Source organism: Bufo gargarizans, chromosome 3, assembly GCF_014858855.1.
Source record: "Bufo gargarizans isolate SCDJY-AF-19 chromosome 3, ASM1485885v1, whole genome shotgun sequence".
NCBI classification, from domain to species: Eukaryota; Metazoa; Chordata; class Amphibia; order Anura; family Bufonidae; genus Bufo; species Bufo gargarizans.
Genome location: NC_058082.1, coordinates 221,585,645 through 221,601,875, shown reverse-complemented (window position 1 = coordinate 221,601,875; position 16,231 = coordinate 221,585,645). Strand labels below are relative to the sequence as shown.

Sequence of the window (16,231 nt, the reverse complement as noted above, 5' to 3'; positions counted from 1 at the left end):
TGGGAGGGTCTGTGGATGACACATGTATAACAGTGCCATCCACAGATCCCCCCCCTGTAACAGTGCCAGCCACAGATCCCCCCATAACAGTGTGTCATCCACAGTTCCCTCATAACAGTGTCCGTCATCCACAGTTCCCCCCATAACAGTGTCCGTCATCTACAGATCCCCCCCATAACAGTGTCCGTCATCTACAGATCCCCCCATAACAGTGTCCGTCATCCACAGATCCCCCCATAACAGTGTCCGTCATCCACAGATCCCCCCATAACAGTGTCCGTCATCCACAGATCCCCCCATAACAGTGTCCGTCATCCACAGATCCCCCCATAACAGTGTCCGTCATCCACAGATCCCCCCATAACAGTGTCCGTCATCCACAGATCCCCAGTAATAGTGCCATCCACAGAGCACCTAGTTCCAAACCCACAGCACACCTTTTGGTTAAAAAATTTTTTTTCTTATTTTCCTCCCCAAAAACCTAGGTGCGTCTTATACGCCGGTGCGTCTTATACGGCGAAAAATACGGTACTTACTTTTTCCTTTATGTACGCTGAATAAATAATTGTTGCGGCCTCAGAGTAGTTCACCAGTGACGACCACGTGTTATCGAACTTCAACTATTATCATTCGGGTTTTTTTCAAGAGGCGGGATTTCGTTAGCCAAGTTTTGAATCCAATTTTATATTTTTATTTATTTTAAATATATGTATTTGACTTGTATTTGTACTGGCCTGCAGTAAAATTGATATCCATTGACCGTATAATATACCTCCGGCCATATAATCACTTGATATTTTCTGTCATGTGAAGGCCTAATGTTTGGAGCCTGTAGTCCAGTGGCCTACAGTAAAAATTTTATCCATTGCCCACATAATGTACCTCGCGCCACGTTTTTCAGGTTTGCCTGCCATTTAAGTGAATGGGGCCCGCCACAAACTTGCGGTTCATGAACATTTCATTGCGTTCGAGAACCACTAATTAGGATGAGTAGGATTTTGACACGCTCCCTGCTGAGCTGTGCCTCGTACACAGTACCGTAGGGAAGTTACTGTGACAGCCCTGGGAAGCCTCAGCAGAGACCCCAAGCTGTCATGGTAACAGATCAGAGCCCTGATTTCATTGCGGTGGCTCTGATCAGAAGGCAGAGGGAGCTGCATCCCTCTGCCTTACCTCAGAGACGCTGCAATCAGTTTTTAACACCGTATCTGAGGGGTTAAATGATGGGATTTGGTGTGATCACCATTCCCCATCATTGCAGCCGAGTGATTGCTGTATTATACAGCCAGCGTGGCATGTGCTTACTGCTGCAGCCCACTCTGTACAATTTCAGGCACATAATGTCGTACATGTATGCAGTAAGAGATTAACTCAACAAGAAGCCAAATGAGCATGTCCTTTAAAGGGGCTGTCTGCTTAAAAAACAACATTTTCTAATACACTATTAGAGATTTCCTAGTTAAGTATAATGGGGTCCTTCTTTCAGTGGAGCATTACAGAGAGGGTCTCTGTCCCTGGAGGACCGAACATGTTTGTGTGTTAAATGGACAGTCTGGCATTTCAAGGATATTGAACTCTTGTTGCCAGGATTCTACTCAGTTTGCAGTTGATAGCCCCAGCAGTGAAACCTCCTGCAATTGGTTTATAATCAGTAACTTTGTAACACAATGGGATTGTCCAATGAAGACAACTCCGTTTTTAATATTTTGTACACATTTCTGTACAGAGGGCATCACTATTTACAGGCTGACTATAATATACTTATTTCCTACTTCATTTCTGTGTGCCAGCATTCTAAAATCCAGGAAAGATTTACAGTACAAGGCTATTACTTTAACAGTGACTTTGCAATCTTTGCTTGAGTCAGCAAGTAGATATAACTAGCTAAGGAAGTTTTGATGAGCCCATAGCTATTAATAAAATCACAGTTCATATTCCATCACCTCTATATTCCTGGATGTCTGGAAGTGACTGATAAGCTTATATTTAAAAGGGACTGGCATTAATTCATTGCAGAGCCCTTAATAACATCAAGCTTCAGATATAAAATCCAATACCTTTAGATGTAATGTTCTCCAGATCACTTTCAGTATGTAATTGCTAAAAATAAGTAAAATGCCATTGTTCCTATCAATCTGGCCAAAACACAATTTAACTATAAAGACAAAATTAACCTGGAGATGTACAACTTGAAAAGAATGTAGTAGTATCAGTATGGATGACTGACCACCCATATATCTAAATTGAGACTATCGTGACTAGTCAGAGACATTACTCGATAGTTCTTGGCACAGATGCAAAATATGTGACAGGGCACCTCCAACCACTATATCATGTGCTATTAAATAAAAACAAAAATTATTTTTTTTCATTATTTCTGTTATTGAAATATACATATGTATATATTTATTTATTTATATGTCTCGGGCACAATGTGGCTCATAGACCTTTTTCATTTGGCTTCTGGCTGCCCAAGCCAGGCATTGGATCAGTGAGGATGTCTATCCCTGTCAATTAGTGGGCAAGAGGGAGTCGCAAAGGGTGAAAGAAGTTAAAGCGGTTCTTTGAGGTGCTAAACCTGCCCCTTGGTACACTGAGCACCACAAACTACACATCAAATTGCTGGAAGAGAGGGATTGTTGCAATCAGCATGATAAATACTAGCAGGTCGGTTTAATAGAGCATGCTGACAGACGCTCTTTAAAACCAGCCACAATAGCTAGAAATAGAATATGGTGAACATCAATAAAGTTTATATTTTACACCGTCCATATCCTTTCCATACACATAAAATAAAATATGCAGATGGCTTTGCTAGGATTACATTTGTATAAGGGAATGGAAAATCATATACCTGCTGTTCTGTCTCAGCATCGGTTGTACCTGCCACAAGCTTCTTGTAGACCCAGTCTGTAAGGATGTGTGCAGCAGGTTGAATAATCACAGATAGTTTACTCAATGAATAAAGACTCCAGAGGTTTTTTCTAATGCTTGTTATAGTTAAATTTCCAATGAAGTTACACAGCTCCCACACTCTGCAGTCACTTCATAACAACTATACAAAATGGAGTTACAGCAGGAAATGGAGGGTGGGAGCAACCAACTAGCCAGAAACAGCAGGGGTTTAAGTATGATACTAAATAATATAGTAACATAACATGTAATAACAACTGCTAGACAGTAAAAGCTGTGTGGCAGCACACTCCCTGCCTGGTATCGTGAGATACCACTACACAATTATTTTCCTTTTAACATAATACAGTAAAATGCTATCTAGCCTTCTCAAGTCTATAAGCTAGCTATATTATATGTCTATTATATGTCTTGAGTGACTCCCTCACTCAGAATTTTTGGAAGCAGGCATAATTATGACTCGGTGACTGGTCTCAGGAAGGTTTTTGCGTCCCCGTCCTTAACGATCCTGACCCACACTTCGAACTCTTCCATCATCACTGGCAATGGCCTTTGTAATAAGTCCAACTGGCCACTGGATCTGGTGAGTTTGGTGGTCTTTTAGCAGGACCAGGTCCCCTTTCTTTAAGTTAGGCTTCTGGGTTTGCCACTTTTTATGTCCTTGAAGAAGTGTGAGGTATTCCTTCCTCCATCTGTCCCAGAAACAATCTGCAAGGTATTGAGCGTATCTCCACTGACATTTATATATGTCTTTTTCATCAAAGATACCCTTTGGCGCTGGAATCTGTCCAATCTTCCCACTCAATAATGTAGCTGGAGTTAAGATAGCCAGAAGTTCAGGGTCTGTAGATATGGCAGTCAACAGTCTTGAGTTGATTTATTGCTGCAACCTCAGCAAGGAATGTGGTGAGCACCTCATGTGTAAGGCGTGAAGAACTCACATCAAGCAACATTGAATCCAGTATGCACCTTGCCATCCCAATAATGCGTTCCCATGCTCTGCCCATGTGTGAAGAGTGTGGTGGGTTGAATTTCCACATGCAGCCTTGATCACTCAAATCATCTCCAACTTGTCGGTCTATCTGTAACTCTCTACAAGCACCAATGAAGTTAGTTCCACAATCCGATCTCAACATCTTCACGGGACCCCTTAGAGCAAGAAATCTCCTTAGAGCATTGATAAAACTTGAAGTGTCCATTGACTTGATTACTTCGATATGTACAGCTCCTACACTTAAGCAAGTGAACATTATAGCCCATCTTTTGCTGTTGACTTGACCACCACGTCTACCTCTTAACTTCTGACATTTGACACAGTTGTGAATGATCGCGGCTATTTGCCTTTTCACTTCAACTATCCAGAACCCTGCAACTCTGATTGCACCTTCTGTGTAGTGTCTTCCTTGATGTCTGACCCTCTCATGGTAATGCCTGATAATCAAGGTTGCCAAATGGTGGCTTCTTGGTACTATCAAGGGGTTCTGTTCTCTTCTTAGCAGGTTTGACTTATTCAACCGTCCACTAACTCGAAGCATGCCCTCATTGTCGATTACTGGGTTTAGTGTGAATAGTGGGCTACCTTTTGAGACTGGTCTATTGCCTCTCAGGCACGTAATCTGTTCTGCAAAGACTTATTCTTGCACACGACGTATGACGAATAACTCTGCCTTCTCATACATAATGCATTGGGTGACTCCTTGCAGGTGTGCCATCCATGACAAGATGATGTCTGATTAGACTTGCGGAAAGTCCATGCACTATGACTAAATCTTGCTATAGACTTCACCAAACTTTTCCAAGAAGAGAAACGTTCAAAACGTCTCACCTCCAAGTTTCTTCTTTAGCAGATGTTGGAACTCAATGTTATTACTTCGGGGCGGAGTTCTGGATCAGTATCTGGATCCACCAGGTGGATATCGATATCTTCTTTTGAGTTTGTAGAAGACTGGTCCGTTAAAAACTTGGGTCCTGAAAACCAAATGGTTTGCGTGAGGACAACTGCTGGCACTGACCTCGTAGCAATGTCTGTGGGATTCAAACCAGTCGGGACATAGTTCCATTGTTCAGGTCTACTGATTCTCCTTATTCGTTCTACCCTGTTAGCCACATACACATAGAACCTCCTTACACTGTTGAATATGTAGCCAAGTACGAACTTGCTGTCAGTGTAGTACTTAACCTGATCAATTTCAGTGTCCATTTCATTTTGCAGGAATTCTGCTACTTTGGAAGCTAGGGTTGCGCCACACAATTCTAATCTTGGAATAGTGTGAGCAGGTGTTGGAGCTATCTTAGCCCCTCCTAGTAGAAAACCGACATGGGATTTTCCAGAGGCATCTATGATCTTGAGATAAGCCACAGCCGCTATCACCTCGGTAGATGCATCACAAAAGATGTAAGTCTCTTTCCTCAGACTTCTTGAAATTGAAGTGGATGAATGGCAGCGTGTGATTTTAAGTTCTTCCAGTACCTTCATGGAGTTTCTCCATTTCTCCCATTTAGACAGTAGGTCTACTGGCAGAGGGGCATCCCAATCTGTCACTCTGTAACTCTCTCATTAAGCTAGCGAAGTATGGATCTCCCTTGGACGGTAACTGGAGTCACGAAGGCTTGGGATAGTAAATGCTATTAACAGTTGACAGGACTCTTTGTCTGGTGAATGGCTTCTTGGCGTCAGAGACCTGGAAGGTGAATGTGTCTGAAGTTACATTCCAGAGAAGACCGAGACTACTTTGCGTTGGTAGGGCATCTACTCCCAAGTCCAAATCCTTCAAATCCTTAGCATGATCTTCTGGATTGAAAGCCCTCATTACTTCACTGCTATTAGATGCGATCTTATAAAGCCTTAAGTTAGCAGTCAACAGGAGCTGTTCAGTTCTTTTTATCAGATTAACTGCTTCTTCAGGTGTTGAGAAGAATTTCAGGCCAACATAGATGTGAGAAGTGAGCTTGCTGGTAATACCTTGGAGTGCTTGATCTGGAACTTCAGATTTGAAATCAAGTCTTTCCTTCACATGATAGTGCAATGAACATTTAATCGATCAATAGGTACATGATCCCTCCAAATTAGTTTTGTAGGAAGCTACATCCAAGTGCTTGTGAGATTGATTTAAACAGACTTCTCCTATTATCACCTATCCAAGATCAAGTTGTTCAGTAGCTGATCACATTCTATCTATTCCATGAATATTGAATAAGTCAAAGAATTCTGTACTTGTCAATGAGCGATTGCTCTGATCATCAAGTATGGCATACATTTTTATGGCATTTTGTGGATATCCTTCAGGAAAAACTCTTACAAGGCATATCTTGCTACAAGACTTGCTATGAAGCCCTTCTCCACACACCTCTGTACACCTTGTGGTTTCGGGGTTGGTATATTGCTCAGTACTATCCCCGCCATCATCTGCTACTGGGTGAAGGTTTCCTTTTGAACGGGTCTAAATGAAGACCATCCACGTGCTTGGCACTGTTACACAGGGAACATCTGATGGCGATCTTACAATCTTTATCTAAATGATCGGAGGATGCGCAACACTTGAAACAGATATTATGTTCTTTGAGAAATGTCTTGTATTCTTCGATAGGCTTGCCCTTAAATGCACGACATTTGGAGAGAGAATGTGGCGCATTATGAATGGGACACTGTTGATCAAGATTGCTTGCCTTGGTACCTTGTAATTTAATGTCTGTAGACAAGATGTTGGATGCGATTGCGGTCTTCCTCACGGCAATAGGATGCCTTAAGTCCTTGAATTTACTGTTGGTGGCAATACCCCTTGAAGTAGTTAAAGGAAGGGTGGTTGTATCTGGATATCTTGGCTATTCTTAGATCTTGCAATCTTCCTCACGAACTCTGCAAAATAAGAAAAGGTGGGGAAGGAAACATGATGTTCATACTTATACTTTGTTCCTACGCTAGTCTACTTTCCCAGGAGATGACCAGGCAACTTTGCTACAATAGGATTTACGCCCTGAGCAGTGTCTAAATAACTAAGACCTGGCAAACTAGGATCTGATTAGCAATTTCAAGTTCATGAAGAAGGTCACCTAACTCTCTAAGCTTATGATTGTCCTTAACAGAGATCTTAGGAAAGCCTTTTAGTCTCTGGAACAAGGCAGATTCAATGACTTTGCGGCTCCCATAGTCTTGTTCCAGACGTTCCCATGCAGCATCAAGGCCTGCTTCAAAGTTATAAATGTAAACGGATTTAAGTCTCTTTACTTGTTCTGAAGATTGACGCCCCAACCACTTTATTAGTAAGTCAAGTTTTGCTTGAGGTTCAATGTCCAAGTTCTTGGTTACCGTCTTAAATGTAGATCTCCAACTCCTATCGTTCCCAGGTCGGTCATTGAATCTAGACAGTCCAGTTGTAATTAACTCTCGTCGAATCATATACTTGCTGAACTCTGCAATATCAATGCTTTCGGTTTTTACAGCCACAGGTAATACTGATGGTGCACCATCTTGGATCATGGTTGGTATTTGATGCTGGCTGGTAGGTGGAGAGAAAGGTATTACAGATGGGTTCAATCCAGGTAAGGGTCTGGAGTCTGAAGATCTCTGTGCATTTGAAGTTGAAGAGAGCTGTATCATAAGAGGTATAGAGTCCATTCCGTAGTCTTCTGCTGTTCCCTTGTAATCTCTATTCACATAGGGTTGTGGTGGCACATGAGCTGGATAGGTTGGTACACTTGTTTTTGTGGCATGCTGTACTTGTCGATTGTCTCTGTTGGTAGGTGTGTCTAGTTGACCAGCTTGTTTTGGCAACATGTTGCCTTTTGATTGACTTGCTGGATGATTATGAGAAGAATCTCTAACTTTAGGTGGGACTGTATCGTCGTGGTTCTGGGTTAAGACAAACTGTAGGGTCCATTTAACCGGGTCTTGACAAGCAGCTAAGTTGAAACAAGATGCTCCTTCTTCTTCCATTAGGGCTTGTTCCAAGACAGATATTTCCGCTAAGGCTACATCCTTTTCTCTATTCTTCGGAAGGATTTCTAGCTGAGCCTCTGTATCTGCTTGTATTCTTGCTTGAATGCGTTTAGCTTCTGCTTCCTTGCATTTAGCTTCTGCCTTGAAGACTGCTTCTCTTTCAGAGCAGGCGGCTTGAACCTAGGCTACTGCAACCTTTTGGTGAGCTTTGAGTATCTGGTCAGTCAGTGTTGACCTTACAGAGCAGGACAGCAATGACTTAGAAGAAGATTTATGATATGAGCAGACAGGTCTAGATGACTTTCCTGAGTGTCTGGAAAAAGCAGGTATATAGGGTGTAGTTTCATGTAGCTGTGCTAATCTACTTTCTATCTGAGCCTTTGCTTCAAGATATGTGCTATGTCTCTGCTGGTCAGTAGAAGTAATGTCCTTTAATTATAGTGAAGCTTCCTCTATATTGGAATGTGACAAAAGGGAAAAGTACTTTTCAGAAAGTCTTTTATAATTCTCAAATGCCTTCTTAACCCTTGAGAGAGCTGTATTCAATTGCTCAGAATTGTTGCTAGTTTCATTAGTGGCTTTTATACAACTTAAAAGTTTTCTCCCATAATGCAATCAGGTTACTAGATGTTTCTTCCTAACTTGCTTCATAAGCTTCCCTTGCCTTCAAGGATGGATGAGGGGCTCTAACCGGACGAGACGAATGAAGCAAGGTGTCTGCTTTATCTTGATTAAATGCAGGTAACTCATAAGTGTGATCTCTGTCAGACATAATGACAAGTGCTGCAGTTTTGGTGTTTAGTTGGAAATCTGCCAAAGCTCAGTTCTGATGGAAGTGTTTTAAAAGCAGGCTAAGCTGGGGAGCAAAATATCTGTTGCAATGAGCCAGCTAGAGCTGCAGCCTGGCTTAAACTGGATTGCTCAGCTCAGTGCACAGATAAACACCATTCACCATCACTTTATAAAGGCAGGAATATACAGATATTTCAATAGATTCAGGTATTGAATTCACAACCCAAACAGCTTGACAATATGAATCCTTGGGACTTGATATAGCAATGATACACAGTCTTTGCACAGTTCAGAAGGTACTTATGGCTTACCAAGAAAGGCAAAACTTGTATAAGCTGGTATTACTAGAGAAAATAGACCCACAGCGCAGTCCAGCAATCCCTTGTACTGTAAGGGAGAATTCAGCAGGTAGCTGTCTTCTAATGCAGAGTAATGCTTCTTGTGACTGTAGCAGTAACACAAGGCATTGACTTTCAGTGCACAGTATGAAGATCAATTCCTGTCTTAGGGCCTTTGTACTTCACACAGGCAAATAGTTACTCATTGTTCTGATGTTGCAGAGATAGCCATGTGATGGATTCTTCTGGAAATTTACTGTTCTGTCTCAGCATCGGTTGTACCTGCGACAAGCTTCTTGTAGACCCAGTCTGTAAGGATGTGTGCAGCAGGTTGAATGATCACCTTAACAGATAGTTTACTCAATGAATAAAGACTCCAGAGGTGTTTTTAAATGCTTCTTTATGCTTCAAGGCAGCAAGGGGTATAAACATAGAGGCTTTTTCATAGTTAAATTTCCAATGAAGTTACACAGCTCCCACACTCGGCAGTCACTTCATAACAACTATACAAAATGGAGTTACAGCAGGAAATGGAGGGTGGGAGCAACCAACTAGCCAGAAACAGCAGGGGTATAAGGATGATACCAAATAATATAGTAACATAACTAGTGTTGAGCGCGAATATTCGAATTGCAATTTTTTTTCTCGAATATCGTCACTTCGAGATTTTGCGAATATTTAGAATATAGTTCTATATATTCGCAAAATCGAATAATCGTTTTTTTGTTTTTTTATTGTTATATTTTTTATTTTCCCACTTACCTAAAGTTGTCCTTTGGATTTCTGGCTTCCTGGCTGCTCCAGTCAGTGCCCATTGCCGCTTCTGCCGACTTCCGTGCTCATGGAGCGTCCCCATCACCATGGGAACGTCTCCATATACTAGAATGTACTGTCGGATTTGAGAATTACGTTGAAATCGCAATTCGATTAATTCAAGTTATAATAATCGAATTGCGATTTCAACTTTTTACGTATATTCTTAATGCTCTAACTTCGTCTTTTAGAATATTCGTAATATTCTAAAAGACGAAGTTAGAGCAATATTACGAATAGTCTAAAAGACGAAGTTAGAGCAATATTAAAAATATTCGTAAAATACACATATAGATTGTAATTTAGCTAATATACTGCTATAGTAATTTTTTTTATAGTGTACAGATTTTACAAAACCTAAGTTCATAAGAGGCAAAAAAAAATTGAGGAAAAAAAAAGGATTATAGCACTATATTAGCTAAATTACAATCTATATGTGTATTTTACGAAAATTCGTAATATTGCTCTAACTTCGTCTTTTAGAATATTACGAATATTCTAAAAGACAAAGTTAGAGCAATATTAAGAATATTCGTAAAATACACATATAGCCTAGCCATAGTCAATTAGTCATAGGAACGTTGCCTAAGAAAAAAAAAATCACAATACGCGATTAATTAAATCGCATATTATTCGCGATAATTGAAATAATTACGAATATTCTATTTCGACGAATATAACACGAATATTCAATCGAATATTCGCGAAATATCACGAAATCGAATATGGCGGGATGCTCATCACTAAACATAACATGTAATAACAACTGCTAGACAGTAAAAGCTGTGTGGCAGCACACCTGCATATACCTCCACACTATGCCTGATAGCAGTAGGTGTTCTCCAGCCTTCCTGCAAACTCTGATGCAGCCATCAATGGCAAACAATAGTGTTAAGTGATAAACACAGGTTGTGCCTTGGTACTAATAATGGCCCATCAGAGCTCACAGGACCAACACCAGGTGTCATGTTGTGGGGCAACATTAGCTACCATAGCTGTTCCTGTCTAGTATCCATAGATTAAATATTGACCAGCCTTTGGTATGTCGAGCACATCATGGAACCAGTTCTACTGCCTTTTTGACTCAGTTAGATGTGGTGTTCCAACAAGATAACTCTCCCCTGCACACTGCCTGCGGTATTGAACGTGCTCTTATGGATATCCAGCAGCTCCCCTGACCAGCTCAATAACCATATCATTCCCCCACTGAAAATATCTGCGACTGGATGAGGCAATGGATCTGCCATGAAGAGCAGCCAACAACCACCTTGGCTAAAAGAGCTTGAAATTACATACCATTGGAGGATACCCAGCATCTGTAAGAGAATTACCATCCTGTAGTGCCGCAACGGTAGATGGCACCTAGTATTAATATGATCCAGCCTCAACATATATCCTGCTGCAGAACCAAAAATAAAGGGTGCAACACCTTTGTTGTGTTATCATTGACCAGGCACCACAAGTAGTTTATACTTTGTCAGTCTCAGCTCAATCACAATGGGGGAGATTCATCAAACTGGTGTAAAGTAGAACTGGCTTAGTTGCCCATAGCAACCAATCGGATTTTACCATTCATGTTTCATAGCTCCTTTGGAAAATGAAAGATGGAATTCTTTTGGTTGCTATGGGCAACTAAGTCAGTTCTACTTTACACCAGTTTGATAAATCTCCCCCATTAAGTTTTCCAGGTGTTCTTTTTTCCATTTCCAGTAGTGTTTATAGGTTTTGGTGGTGCACTTACTTTTCAAGGTGTATAATCCCTGTATTTTAAAGGTTCTATACAGGCGTTCATCTGTATACAGTGTACACTAGATATAGATCATAGCATACATTTTCATTTAGTAACAATATGATTCATCTATGTAAACGGCTTTTCCAGAGAATTTTCTTTTAAACGCTTGGATAGGTAAAAAAATAGCAAAAATAAATCAAAAATGATCCCCCCCATTGCTGCTGATCTGAAACTGTTCAAATCAGTGATGGCCAGTTCGCATTGTTCGCTCGCAAACACATGTGGGCTGCCATCTTAACTCACAAGTCCGGCGAGGCACAGGTAAGCCCTTATCTGTGCCTGCACCGCAGCCGCTCTGAAACAAATGCGGTCACCGGGAGAAGGCAGTTCCGAGAACAGCCGCCGGAGGCCTTCATCGGGCTGTTCTCGGAACTGCCTGCTCCCGCTGACCGCATTTGTTTCAGAGTGGCTGGCTGCGCAGGCACAAGTAAGGACTTACCTGTGCCTCGCCGGACTTGTGAGTTAAGATGGCAGCACGCATGTGTTCGCGGGCGAACAATGCGAACTGGCCATCACTGGTTCCAATCCCCCCACTGCTCTTCACTTCCTGGCTCAAAACACACAAAATGTATGGAACTGCCTGCTCAGCCAATGTCTCAAGATTGGTGAATTTTAAGTGAAGGTTTTTTGTTTGTTTGTTTGTTTGTTTGTTTTTTAACCCATTCTGACTCTTTTTTACAAACATTTTGTTCAACCAGATAACCCCTTTAATCTTTTCTGCCCTGAAGCTTGTATATTTACATATTAACCCTTAACCTGAATTTCAGGTATAAGCACTTATCAGAAATCTTAACAAGACAGAAGAATAAAGCATCACCTGAAGAGAAATGCCGACATGTTCTAGAAAAATGCAAGCAGCAAGGATGGCAGGTAATATAAAACTACTCATTTGCATTAAGTAAAGTTCATAAGCTGCTTGGATTCCCTTCCTTATTTCTTTCTTTGCTAGATAAAATTCACTCATTAAATTTATTCCCAAGTGTCAGGTTTTCTAGGAAACATATAATTTTTCGCTGAACTTCATATCTCCATTTATTAGGAATTTTCCTGAATTGCTTTATCTTATATCTTATTTAACAAGATGCTCAGAGCAGCTGTTAGAACATTGAAATAAGCTAATATATTTTTACTGGGCTACCCTTCATCCAGAACCAAGGGAGTTATGCTTCTGTAGCAATTAATTAGTGAAAGTAAAATCAACCAGTCTATTTCCAGATAAGAAGAGATTAGTTGCTGCTGTGGTTCAATCATATTGTCTGGATTGGGTAAAACTAGTGTTAATTGAATTTCAGGATAAATTTGATTTGCCCCGAAGCCAAATTTCCTCATGCTTTGTGGTAGCGAATCAATTTAACCTGAAACGGGCTGGCCACCGCCATCTTGCTTGAAGATCTTAAGATCTTGTCTGAAAGCTTGTGTGCGGTGATGTATGCCGTCACCATGCTGGCCCACATAACGGCATCATCTTCAAGCAAGATGACGGCCGATGGATCAAGTAAGTATGATTATTTTTTTTTTGTTTAATTTTTACACTGTGTTATGTACATCAGATGCCACAATCATATATGAATGTGACATCTGAGGGCTACAATGACTGGCAGTGGCACAATCGCTGCTTCCTATCATTGCACCCACTACTAATAAAGAAATGTGTTTAGTGACAAAGTAATTATTCACAAAGCGATTTACTTTGTAAAATTCAGCAAAGCAGCCAAATCAAATTTTCCAGTACTTTGCTCATCTCTGGGAACAGGCTTAAAGTTGGTCATACACATGAGATAACTGTCAGCTGAACGTTCTTTTGGGTGACAGCTATCGCTTGCAATCCTTCTATACTGTAAGAGTTAGGTAGCTCTCTTGAGCACTGATTTGAGACAACCTCAGTTTTCCATCAACTGTCCAGATTTTATTGCCAGCGGGTGGTACATAAAATAAACATAAACAAACAAAATTCTATGCCTGTCCGGCTCTAACTATACAATAAAGAACTCCTGACTAACCTGGTGCCAGCCTAACACTGGACACCAAACATAACCCTATTGTTTGTACCACCTGATTTATTCACAGAGACTCCAAGCAGTTCTCTCCCCAGGCAGAGAGAGAGGTGTCTCCATTCTCAGCCTTATATCAGGCTCGCACACCTGAATAGTGATTACCTGACAGCCCAAAACCCGGACTGTCCGGATGGAGTGGGGCCCCACCCTTCTCTCCCCACTCCAGCAATACAGGCCCTAAAAGCCCAGTTTTTTTTCTTTACAAACCCAAATTGCAGAGAGGTCTGCGTAGACCTCTGCTGAACCTTTCCCTGGTTGCTTTTTAAATGACAGAAGTGAGGAACCTTAGGCACACACAGACCCCATCCACTACTTCTCCAGACACTCTGTCACAATACATATCCATGCTTGACTCAGCCCAGCATGTATATGTAGTGAATGGCAGAAAGCTGCTTTCAGACACCTCTCGCAGCAGGTTAATTCTCAAAAAACAAAAGTATGGGACGATTGAAATCAAATTTGTCCTATCCTTATATATCCTAACATCTACTGTAGGGGAGAGTTGAGAAGCCACCATACACATTAGATGGTCACCCAAACATGCCAAAATCTACGAGTTTGGCCATTATAGATCTAATGCCAGCATAAAGCTATCTTCACATCTTTGCTTGGAGACCATGCCAAAGGTTTTGGCAGGGTTTCCATACTTTTTAAAGGCCAGAATAGTGCCACACACAACACTTATCTTGCTGTCAAAACAGCAAAAACATCCCAGAGCACTGATGTTCGTATTATATGTTAGGCTAGTTAAACACTAGCATTAGTGAGATCCTTTACATGGGCTGTTTATCGGGAAAGAGCGTTCATAGCAATAATCCATCCAATAATCCTCCATAAGTTTTCTTTTAACATGGGCCAACCAGCGCTCATAATAATGCTCATTTCCAATCATTGCCCAGTGTAAACAGGGCAGTGATCAACTGACAAGATATTTTTATATGAGCATCTCCCTGTGTAAACAGAGGATATACTGCCAACAATATGCAATCTGAATAGGGACAAAAGATCTTACTAATGATTTTTTGCCCTTCTTTCAGTTTGCATCAGCCCGCGAGTGCCCCTTGACTTGTTATATCATCATTTAGCACTGTCTTGGTATCAATCAGGCTCTCACTTTATAAAATTGAAGTTGCTTGTATGTTTATTTATTGCTGAGATCATTACATTTTCTCTTTATAGATTGGAGCTCGAAAAGTTTTCTTGAAATACTGGCAAGCTGATCAACTTAATGACATGTGTGTTCAGCTACAAAGGAAAATTATACTTTGCCAGAAAGGTAAAATATTAGCTGCTTTTAATTAATTTTAACTGTCTTATTATTAAGCATTTGTTAGTGCTTTTTTGATTTTGAGAAACATTACCTACATACACGGAGCAGCAGTTTTACTGCAGAACACTTGATCAGAGGGAGTACAGGGTTGTCGACTCCTGACTTCCCAACTACTGACGATAGGCAATCAATATGAAAGGACTGGAAAACCATGTTAAATGCTACAATTCTGAATGGCTACAGCTACTACTCGAGAAGCATACTGAAGACAAATGTACACATTTTTCATACTCAAAAATATATTAGATTGCTCCTAATGGTAGCTGACTACTGTCAGAAGTCCTAGTGCTAATAGTTTCTGTCAAAGCTCTTTCTTGAAATAGGTTGTCTCAACTGTACTTGATCAGAACAGGTCTTGATGTTTTGTAGGCAAAATGACAAAAAGCAGAAAGCTGGCAAAATGGTGAAATTATAAGTTGCATACAATTATCTTACTCAATGAATAACCTTGGTATGAATAAAACCAGAAATAAAATATTAAACATATCTATAGCTGTAAAAACGAATTGATTTACTTGTACTTTCATTCTATATAAAGCCTAAAGAACATTACAGCACCATTTTATAGTTCTCTCTCCCTTGAGAACGAGGAAGTATATTGGTAGATAGTTACAATGACAACAATGAAATGCAGCCATATCTTGAGATGAAATAAACAGAGACGTAATACCCGACTTTTACAAAGTAAATAATTGTCTGTCAGCAGTATATAACTAAAATAAAGGTAATGTCAATATGTATGCACACAAGTCCCACACTTCTTATCTTGTGAGTTCTACGTGATAGGGAGAACCTGCGCACAATTTGGTAAATAAGCAGTAACAGCTGATTGTAGCAGACAATAGCAGAACATTTATTTTACTAATTGCAGAGCAGGTATATTTTTAATGGCTTTTTTTGTATTGTTGAAGTACAATACAAGATTATTTATTGTAAGAGTTGCTTACAGTGCAAATATACAGTCATGTCCATAAATATTGGGACATCAACAAAATGCTAACATTTTTGGCTCTATGCGCCACCACAATGGATTTGAAATGAAACAAACAATATGTGCTTTAACTGCAGACTGTCGGATTTAATTTGAAGGCATTTAGATTCAAATCAGGTGAATGGCGTAGGAAATACAACAGTTTGCATATGTGCCTCCCACTTGTTAAGGGACCAAAAGTAATGGGACAGAATATTAATCATTAATCAAACTTTCACTTTTTAATACTTGGTTGCAAATCCTTTGCAGTCAATTACAGCCTGAAGTCTGGA

The 16,231-nt window shown here is 40.5% G+C and overlaps 1 protein-coding gene across 1 annotated transcript in view; it reads left to right on the top strand.

Annotated features, from left to right (window-relative positions):
• MYO16 (myosin XVI) overlaps positions 1-16,231 on the top strand; it is a 482,244-nt gene that overhangs the window by 309,797 nt on the left and 156,216 nt on the right. Inside the window, exons 27-28 of the mRNA XM_044285559.1 lie at positions 12,352-12,454; positions 14,818-14,914. Of these exons, the coding sequence (XP_044141494.1) occupies positions 12,352-12,454; positions 14,818-14,914 (200 nt within the window). The remainder of the gene's footprint in view (positions 1-12,351; positions 12,455-14,817; positions 14,915-16,231) is intronic.